General features: G+C 47.9%; 1 protein-coding gene across 1 annotated transcript in view; it reads left to right on the top strand.

Annotated features, from left to right (window-relative positions):
• Positions 1-12,907, top strand: part of PDE6D (phosphodiesterase 6D) — a 42,767-nt gene extending 29,860 nt beyond the window's left edge. Inside the window, exons 2-5 of the mRNA XM_054206520.1 lie at positions 3,459-3,547; positions 8,795-8,920; positions 9,779-9,884; positions 12,276-12,907. Coding sequence (XP_054062495.1) covers positions 3,459-3,547; positions 8,795-8,920; positions 9,779-9,884; positions 12,276-12,357 — 403 coding nt within the window. The 3' untranslated portion in view covers positions 12,358-12,907. The remainder of the gene's footprint in view (positions 1-3,458; positions 3,548-8,794; positions 8,921-9,778; positions 9,885-12,275) is intronic.
• The last annotated feature ends 4,102 nt before the right edge of the window (positions 12,908-17,009 follow it).

Below are 17,009 nucleotides of genomic sequence, written 5' to 3'. Positions count from 1 at the left end.
ACCAATTAAACACATTAGAAGATAACAGTGTGTGTGGGTTTGGTTCAAGATCTCCATTTTCTTCACTCTGGGGTATGTCCTAGTACCAGCTTTTCTATCCGAGATGACAGAAATAGTGTGGATAAGCTGCTAACTAGGTAAGCAGTACAGCTGCTGCTTTGTCAGGTATTCCCTTGCCAAAAAATCACTTGAGATGGGTTTTGACCTTTTTTTTTTCTAAATTCCATTACAGTTAAGTTTTAGAAATTATCTTGATTTTGGCTTAGGAAATTTTTTTCAGATGCCTGTTCCTTTTTAAACATCTATTTTTTTAAAAGAATGAATCTCTTGAACATGAAGTGGTTTTCCAATAGAAGAGGATTGTGTTATGCACTTTATAGATTTGATGATTTGTTCTTCCCTTTTAATAATGCTCAGCTAGTAAGAAAAAACTTATGAACTGCCTAGATTATTCTGATCCCTTAAAATATATCTGGATCCACATATTTTAACTCTGTGTGTACACTCTGAATAGCAGGTTGATTACACTTTTTTATTTGCAGAAGTTGGAAAAGCATGTGCTGAACCTGCGCATGCTTCTGCCTAGGCCAGAAAGCCTTTGCCTACACTGACACTACACCTTTATTCATTTGATACGGAATTTACATGGGTTAGCAATGTCCACGTTGTTTAAATACAAGATATTTTCTAGGAACTGTGGCATGCGTTGCTGATCTGCATGCTCTCCTCAGCGGGGATATAATCGTGAGCTTTTTATTTATTCTTCATCTTTAATTCGACGGTCAGAATACAAAGCGTGGAGCGAGTTGTCCTGCATGGATTTACTCATCAATACAGAATAAAGTCTGATGGCACTTTATAGAAGTCTAACACCCCAAATGTTAACATAGCTAGCGTTGTTCAGCACAGTAATGTAACTTGTATCACTTCTCTTGGACTGGATTGAGAGAGAAATCCTTACCGGGAGAAGCAACAGAGGTCAGTAGTCTAAAGTAGTGTTTTCTCTCATCAGAAATAGTAGCATTGCAAGTAAGGATAATAATTAAGCTGTGAGGCTATGTGTAGTCTTTGAAGGACACTTCTAATGTAATACTTCTGAAAATGGCAAATGTGATTTCAGAGTATTCCAAAAATTGATAAGGGAAGAGGGACAGGAAGGTAAGGCAAGGCATGGCAAGTAAAAAGAAAGCTAGTCCATTAGTTAGAGTACTGGTATAGCACTTGGGAGGCTGCATCAGTTGCTGGGTTTGGTGTTATGGTTCGTCTTTCATCTGCATTTCAGAGGTCCTTGTCTACTGCTCCGTTTGGCACTACACAGCCTATGGCCAGACCTGTGAGCTCCTAACTCCCACTGATATTGGTAGTGAACAAATAGCAAGTAAATACTTCTGAAGGGCATCATTTTTTTAAAGGTAATACAGGTTTTTGGTAATCAGGTACCCAATTTACTGAATTACTGTATTGCTAATAGTCAAAAGTGTTTGCATCACAGAGTTTTGTGAAGATAAATGAATTTGTCAGTGAGATGCTCAGATTGTCTTATTTGTTATTTTTCCCTCGTACATGGCATTTGATAGATTGCACACTGCTTTCTATGCAAATAGCTTCACCCTAGCTAGTTTGTATGTTTGTCTGTGGGAAGATGTATCTAAAAATGGTGGATTTTTTTGCGACATTTTAAATTACGGTTGGGGTGGTTCCATCCTGTGGGTTGCGTTGGCTGGGGACTTGGAATTTTCCAGCCAGCACCACATGAAGTGCCCAGCCCTGCTGCAGGTTCTTCTTGCCACGCTGCTGCTCATTTTCTCTCTCTGACTTGCCTGCCTACAGCCCCCATCTCCTTTGGTTTGTTAGCTGGGAAGTCATCTCCACCTTCCAGCTTTCTGCCAGGATATTGAGGTGACATGGGGACTTCTGAGGATGATGCTTTCCGTCTTCTCCCCTTTTCACTTTTGCCTTAATCCCAGAACAAGTGATAGATATTATGTGTTTTAGAACAAGTCTAGAAGGACATGAGCAGGCTGCTCTATGCTTCCTCTTCCCGTGCTCCAAGTTACTGCTAAGTTTTGGAAGCTGCAAGACCATGCCTGTGTAAACGGACCCTGTGCACGCATTCCCATCTTTCTCCTCCCCCTTGCCCTTTTACTGCAACATGGAAAGTCTTCAGGAAGGGAAAGGCTCCTTGCATCTGCACGGAAGCAGCCATCTTCCCTTCCCTCCTCCACACGTGTAACGTTAAAAAAAATGTTGCCCTGTAATGCAGAATTTGCTAAAGCATCTGTTTCTTCCCTGGAGCTCTGGAAAAATGACGAGTTTGTGTAAGTCTGCCTGGAAACTGTGTTAGAGGATGAATATGCATATCTCTGACAGCTCTTATTTATACCTAAGTCAAGGGCCATGTTGTCCCTCTTATGTTACTCTACCTCCCCAGTCAGTTCCTTGACTGCTCTTGAACAGTTGCTCTCTCCTCTTCTCCCAGATAGGTTCCAGTGTCTTGTCTGAGAAATACTGAGTACAAAGGGTGCACTGCCATAAACCAGCAAAAGAAAACACCTGGAAAGTTTGTGTGGCCTTATCTCACAGATCCTGCTCTATTTGGGCTGCTTACATTTATGCCGGTGGCTCCTCAGAGCCACTCTGATGAGCTGTGGAGCAGGAGGCTGCTGCGGGGCCTCGGGCTCACTGAGGGCTGTGTCCCTCTTCAAAATGGCATCGGGCAGGTGTGCAGGCTCCTTATTCTCATGTGTCGATGTCTGACTTAGGTTATGGGAGAGATTTTTCAAAGGTGTGCTTAAGATCATTATTAATTGTCCTTTTGAAAATATGAGTATTTCATACTTACCTATAACTTTAATGACTAATTCACTGATCTGGGCTTTTTGAAAGCTGGCACAGCCGCGCTTGCTATGAGTGATAAGAGAGGATCTCTCTTTGCTTAGCACTCAGCAGCTGAAGAACTCCCATGAGTGGCAGTTTCCAGGTCAACAGCAATAGAACAATCCTTGATATTAATATTTTGTAAAATAGGAAAACAAGCTCTATCGGGTGTTATTCTTTTTCTAATGTTATATAGGAAGCACTTCTTTTTCTAGCATTTTTCAAATGCTGGAGAACAGCAAACGTTTGTCTAGAATTATCTGTTATTGTTAGCAACATCCTTGCTTCTTTGCAGCACAGTGACATTGCCTTTATCCTTTAGAAGCAATGGAAAATGATAAATGAGGTTAAGAAGCTTCAGTCTAAAGTGAAAACTAAATCTGTGACTATACAGCTCTTGTATTCATTCTGGTCAAGGGCTGGTTTGTTCATTTATTTTCCGTGAAAAAGCGTCTTTTCCTTGGCCTCTTGAGAACCAGAAAACATGACTGAAACTCAGCTGGAGTAGCCTATTTCAGGGCTTAGCAAAGAATACTAGGTGCAGCATTTAGTCTTGTTTTCCTTAATTGCTTCCCAATCAGAAATTGGATGAACCTTCGGGATGCAGAAACAGGGAAAATCCTCTGGCAAGGAACAGAAGATCTGTCTGTACCCGGAGTGGAGCATGAAGGTACTGTGTGGCCTCACTCTGCATTTGGGGGCTGGGCGGTGCTGGATGTCTGGGTCACCAGAGCTGCGAGTGTACCCCTGCTTTGAAGGACAGGTGTCCTGGCTGTGACATCACACCTTCAGATGCTTCCACCACAATAAGCTGGGGACACATGGAGAAGGGTGGGAATGGATCAGTGGCTGGCAAAGGGGACAAGTGTTAGGCGGGGAGCTCAGCTGTGTAAGGAATGAGTGGCCAATCTTTGCTAGGTTGAATGTTGGTTCCAAGATGAAAAGTATAAAAATATAGACTTTTCTCAGTATAACAACAAGGTTTAGTCAAGGTAGACGTCAAATGGAGAACAAGTGGGGAAGAAGCATACAGAGTTACTACCTTGCCTGGCCACAACTGTCATAATATTCTGCACTAAATTCAACCTCTGCTTTAAAATGGCGCACAGGGCACATTTGTTCTGCTGTCCTGTCCCTCTGCCATTGCTAGCAAGATCTGTTGCCCTTGCACTTCTGTCCTCGCTAAGTAGCAGAGGACTTCACTGTCCTTTACTCTTCCCCATTTGTGACAAAGCATGGTGATAGGTAATGCCCCTTGCCAAGAGCTTTGCTTTGGCTCTGTGAAGAGTCTGATCTCGCTGAATTAATTTTGAAGGCTTTTCTATTATGTGAGTACTACACAGTTAGTCTGCAGTTAAGTGGAGTGAACTTTATCATTTAATTATGCTGGTGACATTGGTGTATTTTTGGTTAAACATCAAGGACTGAGTTCTGCCTTGTAAGTTCTACTAGGACTTACCTCTCCCATAAATAGGAAAATCTGTTGTGTCTGAAGGAGGCAACCAGTGTATAAAGATCCTCCTCTGCCCAGAGAGTGTACAGAAGATCTGTGGCAAAACACTGAGTCCAGTAGTCTTCCAGCAATATACCTGGTTTCAAAGCCAGCTTAAGGCACAAGAGAAACAAGTGGCCTTCTCCTCAAGACAAGAGTTCATTAATAGGACCAGTATTAGGTTGTCTCAGCCTAAGAGAGGCCTGATGCCAGGAATAGAGGATGCAGGTCAGAGCTGGGGGAAAGCAAAGCTGTGACTCAGTGATCACTAAGAGCATTTTCCAAGCTTTGTCTCCTTCAGCCTTGCTAACCTGTACTTGATTCTTATAGCAGTGCTAACAGCAAACACTTCTGCTGATGGGCCTTAACAGATATTTACCCATGCCTATGGTATGAGATACCTTTATTAAAGAAAAACATTCCAACACCTTCAAATACAGCTGTAGGAACACAATTGAAATACAACTTCCAATCGAAATGTGTTAATTCATCAGATTAGTCCTAAATTTCTTAAACTGCAGGTTAGTGATGCTTTGCCACCTCGAAATAACTGTGTAACGGGAGACCTAGGAGAAATGAGGAATCAGAATTTAGAAAGCAGAAGAAACTCAGCCAAAAATATTCCCAGTCTTCCCAGATTTTGTACTGCCAAAGCTTCTCCTTGGATGCATGGCTAGTCTTTGAATCCCCTTCACTCTTGCCTCAGCAGACTGTTGTACTGCCGTGGTTCAGTGCAAACTACAGAAAGGTGTGCTTTGGGGCAGAGGGGACAGCTGGAGCTGTGTCTCAGGAGAGTGTGTTGTGTTGCCCCATTTCCCTTCTGCCATCTTTCTCACTTTGGCAAATCACATCATCTCACTGTGTCTCAGATTTTCCTCATATGTTAAACAGGAACCCTCACCTCCATCAGAGGAGTTTGGGGAATTAATTAAAGCATACTCTGGCATGAGATTAATGCCAGTTGTACAAGGAATTGCTAAAACCTTATCTGGTGTGCAGTTCAGTCATCCATCTAGAAGATGGATGACTGCAAACAGGAACAGGTGCAGAGAAGAGCTATTAGGAGAAGCCACTGAAAAGATTATGGATGGGAGGATGGTCTTCCTTAGAAGAGGGGAAGAAAGCTGTTCTTTTATGGCTTAGCAAGAAAAGAAGGCTGAGATGGATAGATTCTTCTCAATAAATAGGCTAAGAAAAGTGAGAGGTGTCCAACAAAGGAGGATAATCTGACTATGAATTAAAAGAAGGTGTGGGAAAATGCAGTTCTGGTACAGTCCTGCAACAGAAACGGTGAGGGCAAACAGAACACACAAGGCCATGTGTGTCTCAAGGTCATTATGTAGTACTTATGTGTGTGTGTTCTGTGGCCATTCAGGGCAAATCACAGTCTAGACATAGCAAACAAAGAATTAAATATATAGCAGAGTGAGTAAAATATATTTCTTTTAAACAGGACTTCTATTTGCTTTTTAAGCAGGACTTCTATTTGAAAGTACAGGTTTCTTTAAAAAATGAACTCTTAAGTTTCAAATCATGTTACTGTATTATTACCTAAACTTAACTATTACCACTTAGATTAAATAAAAAGAATATTAATGTGGTATCGCATTGCTGCCAAAGTCTTAACATTAAACTGCTGAAAGTAGTGAAAATCACTGCCTGAGTACCTGAAACTGGAATTAACCACCCAAACCAGCTTTTGACAGCAGCTTTTCCATGTACCCAGTCAGCTCAATTCAGTGACAGTGCACTCAAAACTGGGAGGCAATCTGGGAGACCCAAATCTAGAAAGTTTGGTTTCTTCCAATATACAAGCAAATCTTGGGAGTAAACTGCTGAGGTCCAGCACTTGTAGAATCCCCAGTGTTGTTCCCAGTCACCACAGCCAGCTTTCTTTTAGGAAATGCAAATAATCCTTTCGTTATCTAAGAATCATAGAATCATAGAGGTTTGGGTGGGAAGGGACCTTAAAGATCATCTAGTTCCACACCCCTGCCCTGGGCAGGGACACCTCCCACTAGATTAAGTCGCTCAAAGCCCCATCCAGCCTGGCCTTGAACACCTCCAGGGTTGGGGCAGCCACAGCTTCTCTGGGCAACCTGGGCCAGTGTCTCACCACCCTCACAATAAAGAATTTCCTCCTAATATCTAATCCAAATCTCCCCTCTTTCAGTTTAAAACTGTTCCCCTCGTTCTATCACTCCACTCCCTGCTCAAGAGCCCCTCCCCTTCTCTCCTGTAGCCCCTTTAGGGACTGGAAGGGGCTCTAAGGTCTCCCCGGAGCCTTCTCTTCTCCAGGCTGAACAACCCCAACTCTCTCAGCCTGTCCTCACAGCAGAGGGGCTCCAGCCCTCGGCGCATCTTCCTGGCCTCTTCTGGACCTGCTCCAACAGGTCCATATCCTTCTTATGTTGAAGGCTCCAGAGCCGGATGCTCTACTACAAGGAAAGATGTAGTTTGAAATATAGCAGAAGTTTGTCTAAGACAGCTTTATTTCTTACGCATCTCAAATACTTTAGGTAGTTTCATTAAACTCTGTGAAAACGTAACGAATACAGATATTTCAATTGCATTTCAGTTTCTAACTAAATGCGGTTGGACCCAAAATGACCTGCTTAATAAATAAGAAATGTGTCATTCATCGTTTTCTAATCTAATCAGAATTAAGTATCTGACTAAATGTATGTTAGCTATATAAGTGCTTAAATAAATGTGCAGGTACAGTATATCCTCAGGTTAACAAAAAGCAGTACTAAATGTAGGATAAAGCCTGCACTTACCTGCACTTCAGCATGTTTTAAAATGGTCCTCACTGATGAGAATCAAACTTCTTTCTCTTCTTGTTAATGGAGAAAGAGGCATAAAAAAAGCAAAGCGAGTTTAAAATAAATAATTTCAATTACAATTTTCTGCTTGATGGTACACATATAAATTAAAATCTTTTAGATCAGGGGTTTAAAGACTACAGACTCCTACTTTTATTAAAAGTAACCTTTTATTTTGTAGTTTTACGATATTAAAGCAAACATTCTCAGCAGTCTGTCTTGAGGATGAAAGAAAAGTAATTACTAAATTGCAGAAGTCATTTTACACTTAACTGCAAAGGGATGTTTATTCACAACAGGCTGTAGTCTGTACTTGTGAGGGCAGTAAAGCATGGTGCCATGCAGATTTCTACGCTGGAAAAATAAAAAAAAAATACTAAAAATAATTAGAGAGCTTTTACATTTAAAACTCTTCCCTTACACTTTTAACTTTCTTTTTTAACTTTTTTCTTTTAAACAGTCCTTGGGCTGTGTACTTCTCCATGGGATAGGATGGTAGCTTACGTTCCCTGAGCCTCCAGCTTTCTAGATTGGGTTCATATCAAGGTCCTACCCCACTAAACTGTTCTACATTAGATAGATTTTCCTGGGGTTTGGCAGACTCTTCCTTTTATTAAACAGCAGCCTGCTGCCTGCTCATGGACAGTTTGATATGTTTTCCATTTAGGAACAGTTTGGCTCATAAAGCACGTGCCAGCTGTATTCCCTCCCCTCTTTATTTCTAATAAATTTACATGAAACATTTTCTAATACGCAGGAAGGATTATGTATAATCACACCACTGAAGTATGATGGGCTTGGGATATTTTTACTGTATTGACTCCCCCTCGTATTCTCCTGATTATGACCTTTCAGCATATTAATTGATGCTCCCAAACTGTCCCTTCGCTTACTCCTCCACCTCTAAAAAAAAGCCTTATGAAATATCTACCAGGTAGAGTTTGCCAGTTGCTATTGGTGTCTCACCCACTGCAAGAGCCCAGATACCTTGGATTGCCAAATTACTCTATCTCTTAAACTCTCTCATTTGGTACTGACTTTGCTGCCTGTGTGGGTCACGATGTTTGGGGAAGGGACATTTTGTATACTTTTACAGGACGCCTTCCCAGAGCTCTGTGAGATGGCTGAAACAGCGCGGCTGGGCTGAGAAATAGCCGTTTGTGGTTTGCTGGGGATGCACAGTCTGAAAGGGAAAGAGAAGTGAGAAGGTCTAACACGCTTGGTGTACTAAGCGGCCCCTCGACTGCTTCTGATCTTCAGCACACTTTCCAGAGTAAAAATTTAAGTTGCATCTCACATTTTGACTTGAAGAATTGTGTTTTTTCATAATAAACAGCTAAGAACCAGGAGTCTGAGATCAGCGTTGTATTCCTGGTTCTGTCACAAGTTTCTTTCCTGGCTCTGGGCAAGCTACTTAACACTATTTGCGTCTTGGATTTCACTCCTGCAAATGTAAAAACAAAGTCCTTTGTGTTTGCATTTCTCCTGCTACTATGATCTTGTACTAGCACTAATCATTATTTCAGAATATAATAGCACCTGAAGCAGCTGGGTTTGCATTATTGTGTACAAATAATGCTTCTTTATCTTGTTTTCACAGCTCGAGTTCCTAAAAAAATCCTGAAATGCAAAGCAGTGTCTCGGGAGTTAAACTTTTCCTCAGCAGAACAAATGGAAAAATTCCGACTGGAACAGAAAGTTTATTTCAAAGGGCAATGTCTAGAAGGTAGGCATCTGCTCTGTGTGCAGTCCTGCTGCAGCGCAGGGAGCGACCCCCAGCGCGGCAGGGATTAGAGAAACTAAAATGGGTTGAACGCGGCGATTTTAATTTTTCAGAGTAGCACCGAAGCACTCATCTCGTCAGGACTAATGGGCCACAGTATTAGGGATAGCATTTCATAAGTGTATTAACACTTCGTTATGTAAGCAAAAAATCTGGGTAATCATGCTTCAGGGCATAAATCCACCGCAGGCTGCCTGAGGCAAGGAAACAGGTTATTTTAGAGTCAACCATTATGGGGATTCATGCATCTTCCTCAGAAGCACCTAGTGCTGGCCACCACCAGACTGGAGGCCAGGCCGGGCTAAAGGAGCCTCTGGTTTACTTTGGTCACAGCAGTGCCACTGAGTACTGTCCGTGTGACTCCATAGCTGCACATCTGAGCTCCCTCGCCGCAGTATTACTCTTAATCTGGGGTGGAGGAGGGGGAGATAAAACATTGAGCTCCTTGTCTTTTGGGCAACCGGTTGTACACTTAGTCTCAACTGGATCCGGGGGATGTCTGCAAGAGGGGGAGTGTGGTTTCCCTGTTCCCAATTAGGTGTGATAAAATTTCCACTGAATGCTAAGGAAGTGGTGTGACTTTATCATTACCATCAGCTATTTTAGAAAGGGAGTATCTGCTTTAAGAGAAGGGCAGGGTTCAGTGCAGTTTAAGCTGTACAAAGTAATTTAAATGTAAAATGTTGGCAGCACAGCAGGACAGTTTAGGGAGTTCCCCAGCCTGTCAGGTGAAAAGCAAAAGGACCATTTGTGGATTTTATCTTCTTTCAAATGCCTCTGGATCTTCTTTTTACTTTGCAGAATGGTTCTTTGAATTCGGTTTTGTGATTCCTAACTCCACAAACACTTGGCAGTCCTTGATAGAGGCAGCACCTGAATCACAGATGATGCCAGCTAACGTTTTAACGTGAGTGCCTTGGGCTTAAAGAATGTGAGAGCAGGCAAAGAAAAAGCAGTGTGTGGCATTTCCTTGGGAGCCACAGTGGGAATGAAGAGAGGGAGCTGCTACCAACTCTGAATCACCCTCGCTACTGTTAGCTGTTGAGAGATAAAAGGGGCTAAGCCAACCTCATTACCTTCTTTCCCATAGGACCAATTTGCATTAATATAGCAATAAAAGTTTGGAGAAAGTGGAACCGATCCTTTATTAGAATTGCTTAATTTTTTTGAAAGGTGAACCGTGAAAGGATTTTAAAATGCTTTGCAGCTTAATACCCCTTAGATCCAGGAAAAAAAAAGAAAAGAAAAAAAAAGATGTTTGGGCCATTTTCAAATCCAGATATTGATCACTGACTCTTGTCCAAGGTGGTTGGTTTTCATGCAATATATCACCCATTGGAGCTGTTTCATCACTGTACCATCTTGCCAAGCTTTGTGTCTTTACATCGGATTATAAACCATGCATTTAGTCATATGGAGTTGGATCTGGGGATAAAATACCCTTAAAAGGTAGGAAACAATCATTTTACAGTTCATCTGTAATGGGATTCACGCACCTTCCTCAGAAATGTCTAGTCCTGGCCACCGCGCACATTGATTTCACTTGTGTCAGGACAATGCTCTGAGCGTGGACAGCAAAGCACGAGCTGTGGGGGGGTGACAGAAAAGACTCCTTGAGGGAGGCCCCTGGGAAGCTATAATCACTGACAAAAAGCCACCCTGCCTGCAGTGCTAGATGGGTGCTGGCAAGCACATGAGGAGCACATTGCCAGCGGAGACAGAAGGGTATGGGAATCCTCCTGCCAACAAGAGGCAGACAGGGAGCAGCCAGTTTCACCGCAAGGTCACAGTGTCCTCTGGAAGACCTCCCTCTCCAGCGTTTTCCCTCTCATTCCCTGTCTGGAGGAAAGCCAGTTGCATAGAGAAGGCACCGAAATGGGAACTACTGTCACTAGTTTCTATTCACAGCACGTTTCAAAGAGAGAGCGGACTCAGAAGAGCGCATCAGTGTTTGAATAGTGCTCCCTGCTGCAATCTGCTCAGAACCTCGTGTGTACCACACACGTCCTCGGCTCCCAGAGCTGGTGGCTTTCAGTCAGTACAGGAGGAGCCAGATTTGGGACTTGGAGTAAAGAAACAAAGACATCTGACAAGTTGATTTTGACCATCTCAGGAAATCAAGGCATTTTCAGGACTGGAAGTCAGGAGAGTCCCGTTCTCAAGTGTCCTTGAGGGTTTTCCAGTGTCTCATTCTTTCCCTGGAGTCTGTCCACTTGTAGTGGGCAGCCCAGATCTCTCTCCTGTTCATGGAGGTGTCCTAAAGTCATTCGTGAGGCTTTTCAGCAGAATCACTAGCCCAAAGAAATCCAAAGGGGTTTTTGTAGCCCAAAGAAATCAGCTTTTTTCAGCTGCCAAGGCTTGGAAAGGCCCTCACTTTCTGATATTCCCGAAGACCTCGTGTTTGTCTCGGTGTTTCCATAGCAGAAGAGAATGGAGTTGTGGTATCTGGTGCTAACCAAGGCATTCTGCACAAGGGATTCCCAGGATGAATGAATATCAGACTGAGAACATTCCGACATTTGAGTTCAAGCATAGTCCACGCCACAGCAAAAACCTTACGCTTTTGCCAGGTTCAGCTTTGCCAGTGCTGCAGATACCAAGAGCCACAGCGGAGATGGAACTGCTGCTTTGATTTTCAAGAGCCAGGTTACTTAGGCATGGTCAGATCACACTGCTCGGGCATCCAGGTGTTGTAATGGCCCCAAAGTTCTTAGTTTTGTCTACCAAAATCTCCAAGTCAGCAAATTAAATCATCAGAGCTTTTGTCACACCCAAATCTACATTTCCCTTGCAGTTTGTATAAAATATGCTTCTGCGTTTGCATTTAAGCGCTTCTTGAGGGAAATGACATGTTAGGTTGGTTGAAGTAGCTTGCTCAGCACTGGAGGACAGAGATGGGGAATAAAAAAAGAATTCCCATCGGTTTTCACAGTTCACTGCAAGAGAGAGGGGCCTGAAGGTGCTGGGGCTGCTGGTTTATTTTTAGCAATAGAAGCGAGCAGAAGTTTGCTGTCGGTGAGCACTCCCTGCAGCCTGCGTGGTACTGAGCCCAGAAAGGGGGTGACAAGGGAGGGATGGGGGGAACTGCTCCATGTAGGAATGCGGTGGAGAGATCCTTCAGCCCTGACGGCCCCAGGATGAGGACACAGTGCTCACTGCATGCGGCTCCAAACCAAAGCTCGCGTTGTGGGGGGTGAGGTGTCAGCCCAGGCTTGAAGGAGCATTGGGAGGAGCAGACGTTTTCTACTGTTTGTGCATTCTTCTAATGCCTCTTCTTTCTCCTCTTTTCCTTCCACAGTGGTAATGTTATTATAGAAACCAAATTCTATGATGACGATCTTCTCGTAAGCACTTCCAGAGTGAGACTTTTCTACGTTTGAGATGGGGCTTTTTGGAGCTGTTTTAGTTTTCCTCCATACAGTTCTTGGTGCAGAACCCCCCGACTATCCAGTGGAAGACACTCCCGTAGGCGGTGACCCTGGGGACCAGCTCAACGTGGGTTGTGACCTTTGCCCATCAGTTATTTTTTGCTTTCTCCTCTGACAAGACCAGACCAAACCCTCAGAGACAGGACCAGCTGCTCAGCGGTACACTGGGGAATAGAGGCTGTCTCTGAGCACGGGCGAACGATGGTCATGCAGAACCAATGCTGTAAATTATGTTAGCCTCATCCTTTGTACTCCTCTGGATCCTGGTATAATCTCCCGTGTCCACTCACACCAAACTCTCAATGCGTTTCATTTTTGGAGGATTAAGTTAACCTTTTCATTTTTCTCATGTTGTAGGTTTTTATCCTTTCACTGGATTTCTGTGTAACTGGTCCACACATCCTCTTACCCTGAACTTGTAAAATAGACTGTGATATCACCTAATGTAATTAAAACAAATTTCTCAATTAAAACATTCCTACCGTCCAAAGAAGGGAAGAAATGTTAGTTCTGTGCGTTTTCCTTTCTGTTACAAAAATGCCTCGCAGAGGGCACAACCTCCTGTCACGCAAGCCAGCAGCAGAAGCTTGCAGCAGAAAGCTTGCCAGCAGCAGAAAGGCAGCTTTCCACAGCCCTGCTCTTCCACAGCCCCCATATCCGTGTTAAATTTCTCTTTCTCCAGCTGACCACGTAGCAGAGGTTTCCTGACTGCTCTGAGCAAGGTTTCTCCTTGGCCTCGTTTCTGTCCGGTAATCCCTCGGGGCAGTTTGTCCCGTTTGCCTGCTCACCAGTTTCTCGAGCAGCACTGCACGCTGTTCCGCTTTTCTAAGTTTCTGGGGACGCTCAAAACCCCTCCGGAAAACCCTGTGTTCCCTCGAGCCCACCAGCATCAGCTCGGAGCTCCCCAAAGCACCGCTGGGGCTGCGGTTGCCAATACCAACAATCCCCACGTGTGCCCAGCTTTAATGACACACGGCAGCAATTTTGCTACGAGAGGCTTCTCGAGCCCTGCTGCTACTCATTCCTAGGTCGTTTTTAATTAGCTCTAGCCCCTGTAAATGTTGGGAAGGGGGCAGTTGCAGCTTCTGCTCTAAACATCACGGGCAGCTTTATGATCACTCGACACTTTGGTCAGCCTGTCCTGTGGCTGGGATTGGGATTCTCGGGAGAGTCACAGGGAAGCGAAACGCGTCATTTCAGACCCTGAATTCAGCCACTGGGTGTAGGTGGGAGCGATACGGCATAATTTTTTTTTTTTGAGGTGAATTGAAGTTGGACCATTAATCCCCATGAGAAGAGCATTATCCATCGTAGCAGCTTTCTCATGGGACCTCGCTGATGGATTTCAGCCTGCTGGGCTCGCAGGGCAGAGTCTTCTCAGCAGCGTGCCCCGTCCTAGGCCAGCCTTTATACAGGCATCAACCAAATGCCACCTGCACCTGGCATGAGCAACACCCAGCGACAGTGGTGTCTCACCAAAGAGAAGAGAGAGAAGGTATCAAAACAGGAAAAAAATAAAAACTCGAGGGTCTTGAGAGCCCGTACCGCACCTCTGTGCCCCAGGATGCCCGGCAGGGACAGGGAGAAGGTGTCACCTCTTGCCAAGCCGAGCTACAACCGGGTGCTGGGGAGCCTCTGCCCCCCGGAGCAGAGGGATGCTCCCAGCGGGACTGACTCTAACCGGGGCGCCTTTTCTTCCAAGGGCAAACGCACTTGGAATTCTCACACCCCGTTGTCCTCACGGGCGAGGAAGGGGCCTGCGGGGTGCCCTCCCTGGAGGTCTCCACGGGGGTTTCAGGTGGCCACCGACACGCGTAGCTGCGGGTCCGGCGGGCTGAGCTGCCCTGCGGGGGGGGGCGCGGGCCCTGAGACGGCCCGAGGGGACGCCCCCGAACCCCCGTCCCCTCCCCGCTGCCCCAGTTCGCCCAGTTCACCCAGTGGGAGCGGGCCGGCTCTGCGGCGGGTCATTGTCGCCCTCAGGTGGCTCCGTGGGAAATAGCCGGCTGCTCCCCGGCTCCTGTCCCTGCACCAGCCTCTCCCAGTTCCCCCCAGCATCCCCCAGTGCGGGGCTCAGCCTCCCTTAAAGAACCGACGGAGCAAGCGGCGGGGCCGGGTCCAGCCGGCAGAAAGGCCCCGGTAGGGCGGTGGGGGGACAGTGTGTTCTGACCATTCCCCACCCAAAATCCGAGTGAAGGGCCCCGGGTGCTCGGAGCAGGAGCCCAAGCTTGGCCCAGGCGGCTGCGTGTCCCCTCCCGGTGGGGCTGAGGGGGGTTTGGGAGCCCCGGGAGAAGGGGCTGGGGACACAGTGCCGACGCCGCTGCCCTCAGCACGTCCCCTCCCCAGGGCCCTCGCACGGGGCCATTGGCACCGGGGCAGCAAAAGGCCCCAGCAATGGGAAAAGTGGGGCTGGAAAGGGGGAAGAGCAGAGCAGGAGGCCAGAGGCGCGTGTGTCACCGCTGCCACCACCCATCCATGTGGCCAGGTTGATTCTGGCTGTGGCCCGAGGGCAGCCCCACACCACCCTCTGTGCAAAGGCTGGGGGCGGGGGGGGAAGTGGGAATGGGGAGCAATACAGCAATTCCCCCTTTTGTTTACCAAGAAAAGTTCCCACCTGGAAACTCACAGCCTCGGCAGACATTCCTGGGGCAGGGAACCTTCCCCCAGCCTGGTCCACATGCCGGGTGCTGCACGAAGGGAAGGCTCCATGGTGGCATGAGGGGCAGTTTTGGGGGGGTGGGTAGGACCCAGCTGGATCAGGCAAGGAGCCTTTTGCCACGCAGGGCCCTTCCTAGAGCCCAGCCGCCGGCAAAAACCCTGGCTCACCTGGAGCTGCTGCCTCCCGGCGCTTGCTGGAGCCGTTGGAATCTGACCAGCCAAGCAGGGCTCAGGAGAGGGAACCGGCCGGATTCAGCAGCAGCCGCTGCCCTGGGTGAGTCCCGACTGACAGCCGCAGCTTTCCCCAGCTCATTGTTCGCAGCCGGAGAGTTTTGGCCTCGACAGCTCCCATGGCGGGTGCGAGAGAGCCTTCCAGCTGCCGGCACGCAGGCGGCATCTCTTCCTGCTGGAGCCTCAGGGCAGGGAACGTGCTTGGGAGGCTGCTCCCCACCAGCCAGATGGCTGCCATGCAGGGCTCACCCCCCACGTCAGGAGGGCTGCGAGCAGCCCCGGCAGCCTGCAGAGACCTGCGGGGAGGGCAGGGCCCCCGCGGAGCCCGGACATGCTGCCAGAGGCCACAGAGGCACATGGGGGAGCGGAGGAAGGAGAGGGGAGAGCCAGGGCTGTGCACAGCCTGGGGAGACCCGGCATGGAGAGATTTGGGGTGAAACTTGTAAAAGGCAAACTTCACCCTCACTGCCCTTCAGCCATGTCTTCGCCTGAGACTCTCCAAGCTGGGTGCTGCACAGCCGCTGGGTAAAAGCGGTGAGGCAGCACGGGAGGAGGGTGACACACAACACGCTTTCGGGGAGCTCTCTGCATGGTTTTGGGGCGCATTACCCCATAGAGGCTCCCTGAAGCACAGGCATGGCTTACGGCAATGAGAAACACCCATCGACAGGACGCAGGGCTGGCTGTGGAGCAGGGCCCTGGGCACGCTGGGTTCTTGCCCACAAGCTGCGATGAGGGCGGTGGGGGACCAGGGCCATCTCCTCCCCACCGCACAGCGAGCACCGGGCTCCCACACCCTCACTGCCCGTTGCCAGCACCCCACCGGCACTTTACCGACCCCGGCTGCCCCCCGGGCACCTTCCCCGGCCACCGCGGGGGCTCTCAGCTGCCCCACCACCCCGCAAAGCCGACTGGGGCTCCCGCTGGCGCGCTGCCCCGGATCTGCCCTGCCTAATAACACTCAGACGGGGAAGCAGAGCCGTCCTAACGTGGTTAATTACCTGATTCATGAAGGTTACGGGCAAACAAAAGGTGCACAAACAGCCCAGGGCTACATTATGTTCGGTGCCTGCTTTGCTACTCTTACCTTCCCGTGGGTGCAGGCAGTGCGTGGTGACAGCAGGCAGCACCGTCTCATCCCAACATACCCACCTCTGTCCTGCCCTGGTGGCACTGAGCAGGGACAAGCGGGCAGGGAAGGTTCAGGTCCCTCTGTCCCTTATGGGGGCAGAGATCCCGCTCCTGGGTTGCCAGGATGGTGCAGGCAGAGCCTAAGCTGGGCATCGAACCGCTCGGACACAGGGACCTGGGGGCTGCCAGGTGACTTCGGCACAGCCCCATCTGTCCCCAAAAGCAGCAGGGCAGCGGCAAGACCCCCAGGCCCCATTTTCAATCCAAGGTGCCCAACTCCTGCCCTACGGAGGGAGCTCCCGGCCACCAGCCCCTCAGTGCCACAGGACCTGGTGCCATCCCTGGTGCCACTGTACATGTGACGGCAGTGCTCCCCGCCAGCACCCACCAACGCAGGAGTGGAGCAGGGTCAGCCATCACCATGCCATTCCCTTGCTGAGCATCCCATTCCCACAGGGTCCAGGTCTGTGCCAAAAATCCGCCTGTACAACCCTCACCACGCCAAAATCCTGCCTGTTCTGCCAGCGCCCCAGGGCCAGGCAGGGTGGAGAGCATGGCAGGCACCCAGGAGGGATGACGAGCTGGGG

This window comes from Rissa tridactyla, chromosome 6, assembly GCF_028500815.1.
Source record: "Rissa tridactyla isolate bRisTri1 chromosome 6, bRisTri1.patW.cur.20221130, whole genome shotgun sequence".
In the NCBI taxonomy this organism is placed as follows: Eukaryota; Metazoa; Chordata; class Aves; order Charadriiformes; family Laridae; genus Rissa; species Rissa tridactyla.
This window is presented reverse-complemented; position numbering and strand designations above follow the sequence as displayed.